The sequence below is a fragment of the Rattus rattus genome, chromosome 12 (assembly GCF_011064425.1).
Source record: "Rattus rattus isolate New Zealand chromosome 12, Rrattus_CSIRO_v1, whole genome shotgun sequence".
Classification (NCBI taxonomy): domain Eukaryota; kingdom Metazoa; phylum Chordata; class Mammalia; order Rodentia; family Muridae; genus Rattus; species Rattus rattus.
In genome coordinates this window covers 53976223-53990784 of record NC_046165.1, presented here as the reverse complement: position 1 = coordinate 53990784, position 14562 = coordinate 53976223, and the positions used below count along the sequence as shown (strand labels likewise).

Genomic DNA, 14562 nt, shown 5'->3' with positions numbered 1-14562 from the left:
AACCATCACATTCCATTCCAAACATATAAGTCTATGGGGTCCTTACCTAAACATAGCATAATGGAAAATAAATTTAGTCCAACTTCAAAAGTCCCCAGTCTCAACAATGTTAAAAGACCAAAGTTCAAAGTCTCTTCTAAGATTCATCCATTCACTTAACTGTAATTCCCAAAGTAAGACAAGAAATGAGCTGGGTAAACTCCAAACTCTGTATCTCCATGGCTGATGTCAAAGCAGTTTTCAGATCTCCAATTCCTTTTCATCTTTGTTGACTACACCAAACTTCTTTCTCCTGGGCTGGTTCTGCTTTATTAGCAGCTTTCCTCAGCAGATAGCCCACAGTTCTGGCATCTCGAACATCTTAGGGTCCTCAAGGCAACTTCAGTGTTACAGCTTCTTGTTTCAGAGGCAGGCAGATCTCTGACTGACTGAGGCCAGCCTAGTCTACAGAGTGAGTTTCAGGACAGCCAAAGCTGTACAAAGAAACTGTTTTACTTGGGGTTTTATTGTTATGAAGAGACACCATGACCACGGCAACTCTTATAAAGGAAAACATTTAATTGGGACTGGCTTACAGTTCAGAGGTTCAGTCATCATGGTGGGAAACATGGCAGCATCTAGGCACACATGGTGCTGGAAGAGCTGAGTTCTACGTCTTGATCAGCAAGCAGGAGACTGCGTGCCACAATGGTGAGACCTCAAAGCCCACCTCCACAGTGACACACTTCCTCCAACAAGGCCGCACCTCCTAATACTGCTATTTCCTATGGCTAAGCATTTGAACACATGACTCTATGGGGGCCGTTCCTAGTCAAACTACCACAGAAACCCTGTCTCAAAAAACCAAGGGGAAGGGGGTGCCAGGGGTGGGGTGGAAAGAATGGGGAGGACAAAACAAAACCTGTAAAAACGTAGAATTCCTTCAACAAATTTAAAGAAATGCAGGGTTGTAAAGGTGTGTGGTAGTGATGTAAACAATGAGGCAGGTTACTGTCAGTGAGTCAATGGTTACCGATACACCAGAAAGTGTACATGAACAAGGGCATTTATTTGAGGGTTTGTCTCGGGGTGTGTGTGTGTGTGTGTGTGTGTGTGTGTGTGTGTGTGTGTGTGTGTGTGTGTGTGTTTTCCTGGAGACTGAACTTATATCATCAGGCTAGGGGAATAGCTCCTTCATCTAGCAAGCTATCTTACTGGTGCACTTTTCTTTTAAGGCAGGGTCTCATGTCTGAAGCCTGGCCTCAAACTCAATGTATAGCCAAAGGTGATCTAGAACTCTAGATCCTCAGACTCTGCCTCCCAAATGCTGGAACTTGAGAACTGATATCCATCTCCCTGCCTCCCTACATATTATAAATGTAACTTTAAAAAAACACAAAACTTCTTAGTGGTAGAGAGGTCACTTGTGGAGTGAGCTTCCGGTCCTCCCTTGAGCTAACAGTAACTGTTAAGAAAGACTGACAAGGGGGGGGGGATGTCTCAGCAGTCAAGACAACTGGCTGCTCTTCCAGAGGACCCAGGATCAATTCTTAGTACTCACATGGCAGCTCATAGCTGCTGGTAACTCCAGCAGATCTGACGCCTTCATGCAAACATACAGGCAGGCAAAACACCAGTTACACATGAAATGAAAATAAATAAATAGAAAAAAAAGCTGACAAGCCAGGCGGTGGTAGCACACACTCGGGAGGCAGCAGCAGGTGATCTCTAAGTTTGAAGCCAGCCTGGTCTACACAGTGAGTTCCAGGGCAGCCAGGTGAAACCCTGTCTTGAAAAATAAACAAACAAACAAATAAAAAAGAAAGAAAAACAAACAGCTCCCAGGTATGGTGGTACCATAGTATATTTATTTTTTTAGCACTCTTTGAAAATATATTAGTGGAGGATTTTCTATTAATAAGCTAGTGAGGGTTCTTATTCCCCCAAAGTCCCAAACTATTCAAGCACATACACAAACTTAAATGCATTATTACTATGTAGGTCTCCCAGTTTGCTCAGGGTGAAACCACTTGGCTCTCAATGGTGCTGCCCCTGACATGAACAATAATAAAGGAATAACTAACTTTTGCTTTTCTTTGAAGGAAAAGCTACTTAATAAACAAACATATTCTTTCAGACACAACTATACACATACATTGTTTTTATTTTACACCACAGGGCCCAATTACCTGGCCCTGAAACTGAAAAACAAGGCAAGGACATCAGGTATAGAAAATACATTCTGGCATTATGGTTAAGTGTCTGTTCTACCTAAAGAGAAAAGGAGTGCTAGGAATAGCAACGTCTAAAGACAAACTCAAAATACTCACAGAGAAATCCAGAAAGTGGAATGTGTTCAACCTAAAGACTCATTTTTCAGTCTGCTCTGTTTAATCCTATGGCTTTTACCTTTCAGGTCTCAGTCTGGCCTTGGTCACAGACTCCAAACACCAGGGGTTGTATTTGAAGACCCCAACATTTATCCCTCGCCAACCTCTGGGTGCTATACTGAACTAAAGGCTTTGCTGGTGTTGCCTTCAACCCCAAGGCCTGGCCTGGCTTGGTGAGTGCTAACACTGACTCCCACAGACCCTGTGGCTCTTCAGTACTTCCCAGTGAGCCTCTCCTAGCACACTGAATTTCTGCTCAGTCCCCTACCATCCATCCACCACACCAAAACATAAATAGATACACACAAATTTGAAGAGGTTAAGTAAAATTAGCTTTTAAAACCCAGTAAAGCAAGGGATGGTTCATTAAGCCTGAAGAAACTTGAAGATTCTGAAACAGAAGGGAAAAAAAAAAACACAGAAAACCAGTGCTTCACCCAAATACAGAAGCCCACTGGCGCTAGGAAAACTTCCTACATGTCTAGGCTCAGATGAGAGCATCACGTTTGTCCAAGCCAACTTTGGGAAGCATGAAACTTTGGGATTTTGAAAATTTCCAAGCAACACCAACCCACAGCTGGAAGAGACTCTTGCATAATCTCATTTATAGATTTTTGCAGAAAAAACCTACACTCTATCCAGAATGTTCCTAGGTCTGCTGAATGTTCTAACTGAATTTATTTCACATTAGTCACAAAGATCAAAAGTGTGTACGTGCACATGAATGTGTCAGTCAGGCTGCAGGAAAGCAATCTGATGGTCGTAAATGACTAAAAGGTCCAGAAAAGCAGCTCTAGCTGGACTCTCAGGAGGCCAAGGAGTGGCCAAACTCACTGGCCTGGGTCAAGTCAGCTGGCCTGACTGTGCCTTACACTGGTTTTCCTACACGTCGTCCATGCATGCAGACAGCTGCTCTCTCTGAAACACTAACTCTCTCTGAACACAGTAACTCTCTCCTTTAAGATCTGCAATGACTACTTCATTCATGTCACTTCTGGCCCAGAAATAGGATGATCCTGTAGGCATAAACTCTGGTTTATAAACTGATGCTCATGCTGCCTTGGGAGCTGTTTTTTACGTCCTTCACTTATTTGGTAGGAGGACTGGACACGTCCGTAGGCCCATGCTCGGCAGAGCAGCGGCACTGCTAACATCACTCTGCTCCATCAAGGCAGCTGCTAGCTGCTACTCAGAAACTTGCTTCCTTGACACCCGGCTTTGGTTTTGTTGTGGGCTTTGTGGGGACAGTGGTTTGGTTTTGTCTTTTGAGATAGGGTCTCACTCTATAATCTTGGCTAGCTTGGAACTTTCCATGTAGTCCAGGCTGGCCTTGAACTAAAGATCCTTCTGCTTCAGTCTCCCATGTGCTGGAGTAACAGGCACGTACCACACCACTCTACTATAATATCAGGGTTAAAAGAAGAACAGAAATCTAATTCTACAAGGATGGAGAAAGAGAAAATGCAAACGTAAAACTCCACTGCCATTTCTGTTGATTCTGTAAGAATGAGCTGAGCTGGAATCCAGTTGCTCCTTGCAGCCGGTGTCCAAGTTCCCAGTTACAGGAAGAACAGGTTCTCACATAGCTGGATGGCTGGTTCATGATGCAAAATCTGTCCGGATAGGAAAGCTAGCTTGTGGGCATACTTGCAAGGAGCTGGAACTCGGATGGTACCAGGCCAATTCCAGTACATGTGGCATAGTTTGAAAGTCAGCCTAAAGTTAAGAAGAAAATGCATTCTTTATTATTTCTACCCCCACCCAGGGGTGGGAAGGATTTCACTCTCTTGGGGATACAGCACTCCTACCAACAGACTGGGGGATTCTGAGAAACCTAATGTGGACTTTCAGGAATTGTTAGTTTTATATTTCTTTGTTTGGTTTGGTTTGGGACACAGGTTCTCAACTATCTAGCTTAGGCTGACTAGTAACTCCACTAGAACAGGTTGGTTCTGAGCTGCCAGTGATCTTCTTGCCTCAGCCTCTCAAGTGCTGGAATTATAGGTGTAAGCCACTAGGTCTGAGAGAGAAACCATTATTTTTCATCTGGAATTGTTTATATTTCCACCTAAGCCAAAGGACGGGTAAAATAAGTAAGCATGGGTGTTGGAATCTCTGTGCTGTCTGTGTATGAGGGGCTGGAGGATGGCTCAGCAGTTAAAGAGCATTTGGCTGCTCTTCCAGAGGACCCAGGTTTGGTTCCCAGCAACCACATGGCAGCTCATAAGCATCTGTAACTCTAGTTCCAGGGGATCTGACAGCCTTTTGTGACCTCTACAAGTACCAAACACACATGTGGTATACATGCAGGAAACACCATACATGTAAGTAATAAAAGTACAATAAAAGTAGAAAAATGAACAAAGGAAAAGGCTATAAAAGGGCATTTGCCAGTCTATTGGATCTGTACATCATAAATGTGAGAGTATGTCATAGTCATTTGACAGAGGTTGTCTGTCTTTCCATCTGACTAGCTGGCCAGGTAGGTTTTTGAGACAAGGTCTTACTATGTAGCAGTGACTGGCCTGGAATTAACTATGTCCTTCAGGCTGATGATTCTCAGTGATTCTCTGGCTTTAATTTCCTGAGTGATACAATTACAAACCTGTGGGGTTGGAGATTTAGCTCAGTGATAGAGCGCTTGCCTAGCAAGCGCAAGGCCCTGGGTTCAGTCCCCAGCTCCGAAAAAAAAAAAAAATTACAAACCTGTGCTGGCTACCATGCAGCCAGAGCATGCACTGTGCCTTTGTAATCCCTGCTACTTAGGAGGCTAAGAGATCAGCCAGGTGTAGTGGTCATGTATGCCTTTAATCCCAGCACTCAGAAGGCAAAGCCAGGCAGGATCTTTGTGAGTTCAAGGCCAGCCTGTAGGCCAGAACAGCCAGGGATACACAGAAAAACCCTGTCTCAAAACAAACAAAAAATCCCCCAAAACAAAAACAAACAAAACAAATAAGATAAAACCAGCCTGAGCAAAGTAGCAAGATCATTTTTCAAAATTATTTCTTCCATAATTTACTTATTTTTATTTTATGTGCATTGTTGTTTTGCCTATATGTATGTCCTTGTGAAGATGTTTGATCTCTGGGACTGAAATTATAGATAGTTGTAAGCTGCCGTGTGGGTACTGAAAATTGAGCCCAAGACTTCTGGAAGAGCAGCCAGTGCTCTTAACCAGTGAGCCATCTCTCCACTCGCATAAGACCTTTTTTTTTTTCTAAAATAAATTAATACCAATGCTTTATAGTGCACAGGAATGAAGGCTGTTAGTCATCCATGTTTTCTTTTTTCTTTTTCTTTTTTTTTTTTTTTTTCCGGAGCTGGGGACCGAACCCAGGACCTTGCGTTTGTTAGGCAAGCGCTCTACCGCTGAGCTAAATCCCCAACCCCCATCCATGTTTTCTAAAAGCTCTTCAAGTGATTTTTAATGTAAAAGCAGGCTTATTCCTCAAAAAAACTACCACTATTGTCAAGATCTGGGAGAGTCAAGGAGTAAAATATTGGTCTAGGGAGCTGGCTGAGTTGGTAAAGTGCTTACTGTATAAGCATGGGGACCTGAAGTCAGGCCTAGCAACTACTTAAGGTGATCTTGTAATCTCAACACAGGAAATGGAGACCTGGTCTAATTTGAGTTCTAGATCCCAGTGAGAAATACTGTCTCAAAAGACACTTGATGTTGACCTCAGACTCTATACCAATGCACAAACGTGTGTGCATGTGCACATGCAAGTGTGCACGCACACACACACACACACACACACACACACACACACATACACACACACACACACACACACACACGGAATAAAATATCTTGACAGACACTGACTAGTGACTTAGCTATTAGTCAGGATAAACACCGAGACTTATGCTTCTGACAGACTCACCTCTGCATGTGATCAGGGCTCAGATTTGCAGTGTTCAGAACACAGATGTAGTGTGTAGGTATGCCACAGCCCTGTCGCACATGATGAGCAAGAAGGTAGAAATCCACCCTAGTAAGGAAAGAACACCAACTAGTGAGATCACTGGAAGGCACTTGGAAGATAGCTGTAGCCCCATCTTACAAGGCTTAGAAACGAAAATGAAAAAGTCAATACATAAAAGGACATTTGTGTGTGTGTGTGTGTGTGTGTGTGTGTGTGTGTGTGTGCGCGCGCGCGCAAGCGCGCCACGCGTGTGCATGCACACGTTCATGGATGTAATCTCAGCACTGGGAAGGCTGACAACGAGGTCATGTATCTGTTGAGCTGTTGAGGGAATATTTGCGCTACATAGAGAGTTTGGGAGGTATGGTATGGGTTACACAAGACCCTACCTCAAAAGGAAGGAGAGGGAATATACTTAAAAAGTAAAAGCTTTGTTATTAAAAGAAAACTTAGGGGGTTGGGGATTTAGCTCAGCGGTAGAGCGCTTGCCTAGCAAACGCAAGGTCCTGGGTTCGGGTCCCCAGCTCCAAAAAAAAAAAAAAAAAAAAAAAAAAGAAAACTTAGAGCTCTGGACACAGCATAATGGTGGACTGCTTTGTCTGGTGTTTATGAGGCACAAGGTTCAATCTTCAGTGACAAAACGTGTGCATATGTGGTTGTGTACTTGTGTGTACATGTGTGTATGTATATCTATGGTTGATGAAGATGAACATGTTCACACTGAACTCCACCACTGGACTCAGGCAAAGCATGCTCTTTTTTTGAGACAAATATGAGGATTTCATTCCACACCTGTCCAGGAATATCCAAGCAATAGACACCCTGTCCAGCTTCTTCTTCAACTGAGGACCTGTTTGCCTACTTACCACTCACAGCTGGTTATGGTATGATCAACCACAGTCCCAGGGGAGGGGGTCACAAAGTGGTCAGGAGCAGCAAGGTACAGATTGGTGCTGATTTTCTTCTGAACTACAAATACCACCATCTTGGGATGGTAGTTATCAAAAGCTTCAAAGCACTTCTGCAGCTGAGGGATCTCGTAGTTGGCAACTGTCTTTAGCTGGCCATCAGACACTCCATCTCGGTACACCACAATCTTCTCTGGGAGACAGTGGTTCACCTGAAATGACACAGGGAGGAGGTGACTCCAGAGGCTCTGGGCTCAAGGATCACAGTGACAAGCTCACACTCATCCTGCAGGATGGAGAGTGACTTGGCAGTTAGCCCCAGAGTACATGACTGCCAAGCATGCCAAAAGCTTATAACCATTTCTATCTAGGTTTGCTCCAAGTAGCAAACAGGCCTGATACAGCCACAGTGCTATAAAATATGGAAGCAAGTCATGGCAGTTATGAGTCACATGCTCACTACCTACCCTCAAACAGAGTGAACAACATTCAGAGGTAATGGTAGGAGCCACACGTGGCTACACACACCTGCAATGCCAGCACTTAAAGGTCTGAGGTAGGAGGATCACCACGAGTACCTGGGCTACACAGTGAAATCTTGTCTCAAGAAAAAAAAAAGGAAGGAAAGAAAGTAGGAAAAGAGGAATCAAGGACTCAAAAATTTCTCTACAAAAATAGTGTTTATTAGCCAGTGGTTATTTGACTTGGATTTTTCCTTTTTTTTTTTTTTTTTTTTTTTTGAGTCTGGGGACCGAACCTAGGGCCTTTGCACTTGCTAGGCAAGCGCTCTACCACTGAGCTAAGTCCCAACCCCTTAACTTGGATTTAATGCTGACAACTGCCCAGGAAAAGAACCCGGAAATGTCATAGAAAGTCTAACATCAGTTTTCAACTTGTGGGTTGTGACAACTCTGGGGGTCAAACGACCCTTTCACAGAAGTCACATATCAGATATTCTTTAGTTCTTTTTTTTTTTTTTTCGGAGCTGGGGACCGAACCCAGGGCCTTGCGCTTCCTAGGTAAGCGCTCTACCACTGAGCTAAATCCCCAGCCCCAGATATTCATTATATCAGATATTTACATTATGATTCATAATCGTAGCAAAACAAAGTTGTAAAGTCACAACAAAAATAATTTTATGGTTGGTTATCAGAACATGAGGAATTGTGTTAAAGGGTTGCAGCACTAGGACAATGGAGAACCACTTGTCTAACACAAGAATATATGCTCAGATTTTGACATATAAGTAACACCCAGAGTTATCCTATGATCCAGCACAATGTTAAATCTACTTATGATAATAAAGTAAGTGGGTTCTCACTACTTAGCTAAGAGTGAGTTTGGTTCCATTTTAAGCTAGAAATTCCCTCAAAACTTATTTGCTTGATTTAAGTTCTGATTACAGTTTAATGCACTCACATTCCAGGTCCTTATCCCTTAACAGATACATCGTGAGTAAAGCTTAAATATTTACTACATTCTTTAAAGGTGACTCTACGTGAAAAACATTTTTATAAAGATTTATTTATTATATATAAGTACACTGCAGCTGTCTTCAGACACACCAGAAGAGGGCATCAGATCTCATTACAGATGGTTGTGAGCCACGATGTGGTTGCTGGGATTTGAACTCAGGACCTCTGGAAGAGCTGTTAGTGCTCTTAACCCCTGAGCCATCTCTCTAGCCCATGAAAAAATTTATATATATAAAATAATCTTTTCAAAAATTATCTTGCTGAGCATGGTGGCACACTTATAATCACAGCTCTTTAAAGTCCAAGACGAAAAGATTGCTGTGAATTTGAGGCCAGCATAGACTGCACAATAAATTTTGGCTTAGCCTAGGCTATGGGGCAAAATCTGGCCTCAAACATCCTCCTTCCAGTCATCTTTTAAAAGTTTAGTTCAATGTTTCAAGTTGGGTGTGTGGTGGTGCATGCCTTTAACCCCAGCACTCCAGGAGCAGAGTACCTAAATACAGAAACAAGTGTATCTCTGTGAGTTCATACCAAGTTGCTTACATAGTGAGTTCCAGACCAGCCAGGGCTATATAGTGAGACCCTGTTTCAAAAACAAAATGGGGCTGGAGAGGTGGCTCAGTGGTTAAGAGCACTGGCTACTCTTCCAGAGGACCTGAGTTCAATTCCCAGCAACCACATGGTGGCTCACAACCAACTGTAATGAGATCTGATGCCCTCTTCTGGTGTGTCTGAAGACAGCTACAGTATATTCATATACATAGAGTAAATAAATATATTTTTTAAAAAAAACAAAATGAAACAACAACAAAAAATAATAAATGTCCCCTTTTCTGAGATATCTCAAATATTTCAACATTTACAAACATTGAGCATTTAAAAACCCGTTAGTGGTACTTTTCTCTGCCTCACATGCCCCTCTTCTTTTGTTGCAGGACTTCAGTCCTAGTAACAGACAGTCTTGTATACAGAGTGAACCCAAAGTCTCCAGCCCCTAAACCAGGGTTTCTCAGCCCCAGAGGGCCAGCATTTAGAGATGGTGAGTGTTCACTGTTAGAGCTGCCCTGTGTTCTGTGGATCAGTGTTTACTGCATCCCAAGTCTCTGCCAGGAAGTGTTTCTAGATAACCACCCCAATAGGGAGCTCTGGCTTCAGCTACAGAGCACACAGAAAACTCAATCCACACTCAGAAGGTGATACACTGTGGTAAGAGGGCAACGAGTCCAGAACTCATATGGACCTTTTACAAATAGGCAAACAGAGAAAAGACACTGGACTTGGGGCCAGGAGCTCTGAGACTGAGTCTGACTTCACTGCTAGCTGTGGCTTCAAATATTGACGTTTCCGGTTGAAAAACTACATAAAAAGATTACCTCACCATGTTCTCAAGGTAGAGAGGAAAAGAAGTTATATGCACATGGATGAACAGCTTGGTGTGCCTGCATGATCTCTAGTGCTCACATAAAAAATCAGGTATAGCACTATGCACCTGTAAACTCAAGCCTCAGGGAACAAAGACAGGAGAACCCCAGCCCATACAGCCCAAATGGTAAGCTCTAGACTCCATCAGTGTCTGTTTCGAAAGTAAGACAGGGTGTGATGAAGATACAGACATGCAGACACATAGGCACACATACACACAGACACACACACACAGTTATAATATGATGTATATTTTAATAAATATATACAAAGGCTGTAGAGGCTGAATGTGGCAGTAAATGCCTATAATCCTAGCGCTTACAACACTAAGGCAGGAGGATTGTGAATTTAAGGCCAGCCAGGGTTACACAGCCTAAAACCCTGTTTCAAACTATCTTTTGTTGTCAAGCTAGGACAAGAAAATACTTGGAAGCACAGAGCAAGCACAGGATGATGAGTGGAGTGGAAAAAATGGAATCAAATTCACCTGGAGTGTTTTCTGCCACCACCTTGGTGTTTAGCCTGTGCTAACAAGTCAGTGAGTGTTTGGCACCAGACTATGTCAGCTTCCAGCCGAATTGAAAGACCAGCTACTAGCTATGAACACACAGAGAAATGCAACCCTAGTCAACAATGTTAAAAGCTTTTGGGTCACCTAGGCTGTCCTTACTTCATAAGCTATCAACTTATAGTCCAAGGAAGAAGGATTTCTGTATAAGGCCAATCGCAAGCCTAAAAGATAGCAACTATAGGGGTTGGGGATTTAGCTCAGCGGTAGAGCGCTTGCCTAGCGAGCGCAAGGCCCTGGGTTCGGTCCCCAGCTCCGAAAAAAAAAAGAAAAAAAAATAAAATAAAAATAAAAATCAAAGATAGCAACTATATATTGTAGAGCATGCTCTGGACACAGCACACTAAGTGGCCAGTGTAGGCCTAGGCTTACCCATCCTGATGCCCCTGGCGTTGGACACAGTAGGAAGGGTTCAGTGGACAGTACAGTTGCTGAGCTGAATGTTATGTTACATGAAGCTACACTCATCACAAAATGAACATGTAATGGCCACTAAATATGTACCATTGCTGTCTCAGAAAATTGCAAAATTTATTTGGTTTTTCCATTTGGAGACAGGGTCTCATCTAACGCAGGCTGGCCTCAAACTTACTTGTAACTGAGGCTTGCCTAGAACTTTTAATCCTCCTGTCTCTACTCCCAACTCTCTTGGCTCTGCAAAATTATTTTAATACTATCCAAATGCTCATAGAACTCAAACAAGACTGGAAGCCAGACACATAAAGCAAATGTCCCCGGCACACTGAAAATGCCATCGTAAAGAGATAACATGATGTGGGCAGAAGGTCAGCTGCCAAGTGCTTATCTAGCGTGCATGAAGCCGTGCGCTCCCTCTCAAGCACCAGATAAAATAAAAACCAGGTGAGGAGTTGCATGCCTGTAATCCCAGAACTCAGCAGACAGAGGGAGAAGGATCAAAAGTTCAAGGCCAGTCTCAGCTATACAGTAATTTTGGGGGCCAGCCAATATGACCTGAGAACCTATCTCAAAAATAATAAAAGAAAAAATAAACTGCTAAGGGAATGGAAGAGTATAAGGGGGAAGACCATGCCGGGACATACAGAATGTGGGTGACAGACAAGTCAGGCAGCCAGAGTGGAGAGTACTAGAAGAGCAGCAGTAAGGTTAGGCTGTGGCTGTATGATGTATGTGCATGATGCTAAGGAGATGCCAAATAGCCAGTTCTACTTGTAAGGTTCCTCCACTGACAGACGGCAAGAGCAAGCTGAAGAGAAGGGAGAGAGGCTACCAAGTGATCCCTTCAACTTAAGTGTCCCCATGACACAGAAGAGCTAAATATTGTGGCGCACACCTGTAATCCCAGCACAGGAGAGACTGAGGCAGGAGGCCATCTGGAGCTAAACAGTAAGACTACAAGAAGAAGAAGAAAAAAAGACACAGTAAATCTTCATTCCTTATAGTATTATTAAAAATAAATTTAAGTCAGACCTATTTATTGGGACTATTAAAAATCATTAAATTTTAGTCTCATTGACTTCTAGAGGGAGGAGCTGTCACAGTAAACCTGGAAGGTGTCCAGACAAATTCAAGAGGAGAGGGATGAAGATGAGCTCTGGGAACATTTACTAGGTCGGGAAGGAGCTCAGTGCACTCACCGTGTGAGTATTTTTTTTTTTTTCTTTTTTTTCCGGAGCTGGGGACCGAACCCAGGGCCTTGCGCGCTTGCTAGGCAAGTGCTCTACCACTGAGCTAAATCCCCAACCCCTATTTTTTTTTTATACCCATGTGAGTATTAAAGACAGTACTTGGACAGGAGAGCCAGGCAGCGAGCAAGATGGCACAGACTTAGGTCACCAAGAGGAAAGTCTGTTACTACTACGACGGGGATGTTGGAAACTACTTTTATGGACAAGGGCACCCAATGAAGCCTCACCGAAGCAGAATGACTCATAATTTGCTGCCCAACTATGGTCTCTACCAAAAGACGGAAATCTATCAAAGCCACTGCTGAGGAGATGACTAAGTACCACAGCGAGGACTACATTAAATTCTTGCGTTCTATTCGCCCAGATAAGATGTCTGAATACAGCGAGCAGATGCAGAGATTCAACGTGGGTGGGGACTGTCCGGTATTTAAATGGCTTGTTTGAGTTCTATCAGTTGTCCACGGGTGGCTCTGTAGCAAGTGCTGTGAAACTCAATAAGCAGCAGACAGACATCGCTGTGAATTGGGCTGGGGCCCTGCACCATGCAAACAAGTCTGAAGCATCTGGCTTCTGTTACGTCCATGATATCGTCTTGGCCATCCTGGAACTGCTAAAGTATCTCCAGAGGCTGCTGTATATTGACATTGATATTCACTATGGCGATGGCATGGAAGAGGCCTTCTATACTACAGACGGGGTCATGACTGTGTCCTTTCATAAATACGGAGAGTACTTCCCAGGAACTGGGGACCTACGGGATATTGGGGCTGGCAAAGGCAAGTACTACGCCGTTAACTACCCACTGCGAGACGGCATTGATGATGAGGCCTATGAAGCCATTTTCAAGCCAGTCATGTCCAAAGCAATGGAGATGTTCCAGCCTAGTGCAGTGGACCTACAGTGCAGCTCAGACTCCCTGTCTGGGGATCGGCTAGGTTGCTTCAATCTGACCATCAAAGGACACGCCAAGCGTGTGGAGTTCGTGAAGAGTTTCAACTTGCCGATGCTAATGTTGAGAGGAGGTGGCTACACCATCCGTAATGTCGCTCGGTGCTGGATTTACAAGACAGCTGTGGCCCTGGACACAGAGATCCCTAATGACCTACCATACAATGACAACTTTGAATACTTTGGACCAGATTTCAAGCCTCACATCAGCCCTTCCAATATGACTAACCAGAACACTAATGAATACCTGGAGAAGATCAAGCAGCGGCTCTTTGAGAACTTGAGAATGCTGCCCCATGCCCCTGAGGTCCAAATGCAGGCCATCCCAGAGGATGCCATCCCAGAAGAGAGCGGTGGTGAGGATGAGGAAGACCCTGACAAACGAATTTCCATCTGCTCCTCTGACAAATGCATTGCCTGTGAGGAGGAATTCCCTGATTCTGATGAGGAGGGAGAAGGAGGTCGCGAGAACTCTCCTAACTTCAAAAAAGCCAAGAGTCAAAACAGAAGATGAGAAAGAAAAAGATCCTGAAGAGGAAAAAGAAGTCACAGAAGAGGAGAAAACCAAGGAGGAGAAGCCAGAAGCCAAGGGGTCAAAGAAGAGGTCAAGATGGCCTGAGCAAGGCCTGCAGCTCCATCTTCTCCCCAAGTCCCTCACTTTCCCTCAATTTCTCAGATTTTATATTTTCTATTCCTGATTATTTATATAAAATTTATTAAGTATAATGTCCCCAGGGACCAGCGCACAGGGCAGTGGTGCTGGGAGAACTCTTCCCAGAGCTCCCTTGTCCGTCCTGCCCCAGGTCTGAGTTTTGAACCACGTAGGGTCCAGGTGAAAAGAAAACAACTGGAAGACAACATCCTGAACTGCACGTGCCTGCCTAGGAGCTCTGCTAGGACGCCTTGTTAAGCTTTTCAGCAGGGGTGACTGTGTCTTCTGGGGCCCCTTTTCAGGTTTGGGTAATATCAGCCATTTTTAGCTCGGTTCTGTTTCTACCTTCCCACCCACCCCGGGCAAGCGGAAAAACTTAAACTGCCCCATCTTCCCCCAATTCTGCAGGTGGAGGTTGTTAACCTAGCTTCCTTTTTGAGATATTTTCATTTTGTGAGACTCTTTGTAAATAAAACAGCACATTTCTATTAAAAAAAAAAAAAAGACAGTGCTCACCTAGTATATATAAAGTCCTAGGTTTCCAGCAGCATAGGAAAGGTTAGACATACTGTTAACAATGCTGGGCACAAGAGGGGCACACAGGAGTCAGACAACAATCAT

General features: G+C 43.8%; 1 protein-coding gene and 1 pseudogene across 3 annotated transcripts in view; one reads left to right on the top strand and one right to left on the bottom strand.

Annotated features, from left to right (window-relative positions):
* Window positions 1-1827: 1827 nt before the first annotated feature.
* Piwil2 (piwi like RNA-mediated gene silencing 2) overlaps window positions 1828-14562 on the bottom strand; it is a 61217-nt gene continuing 48482 nt past the window's right edge. Inside the window, exons 21-23 of one of the 2 annotated variants that reach the window (XM_032917983.1) lie at window positions 7165-7418; window positions 6257-6364; window positions 1828-4085 (exon numbers count right to left, since the gene is read on the bottom strand). In XM_032917983.1, coding sequence (XP_032773874.1) covers window positions 3929-4085; window positions 6257-6364; window positions 7165-7418 — 519 coding nt within the window. In that variant the 3' untranslated portion in view covers window positions 1828-3928. The remainder of the gene's footprint in view (window positions 4086-6256; window positions 6365-7164; window positions 7419-14562) is intronic. The other variant, XM_032917984.1, reaches the window with a different exon arrangement.
* Window positions 12470-13908, top strand: LOC116913692 (annotated as a pseudogene). The gene has a single exon (XR_004389637.1). The product of XR_004389637.1 is annotated as a histone deacetylase 1-like (transcript).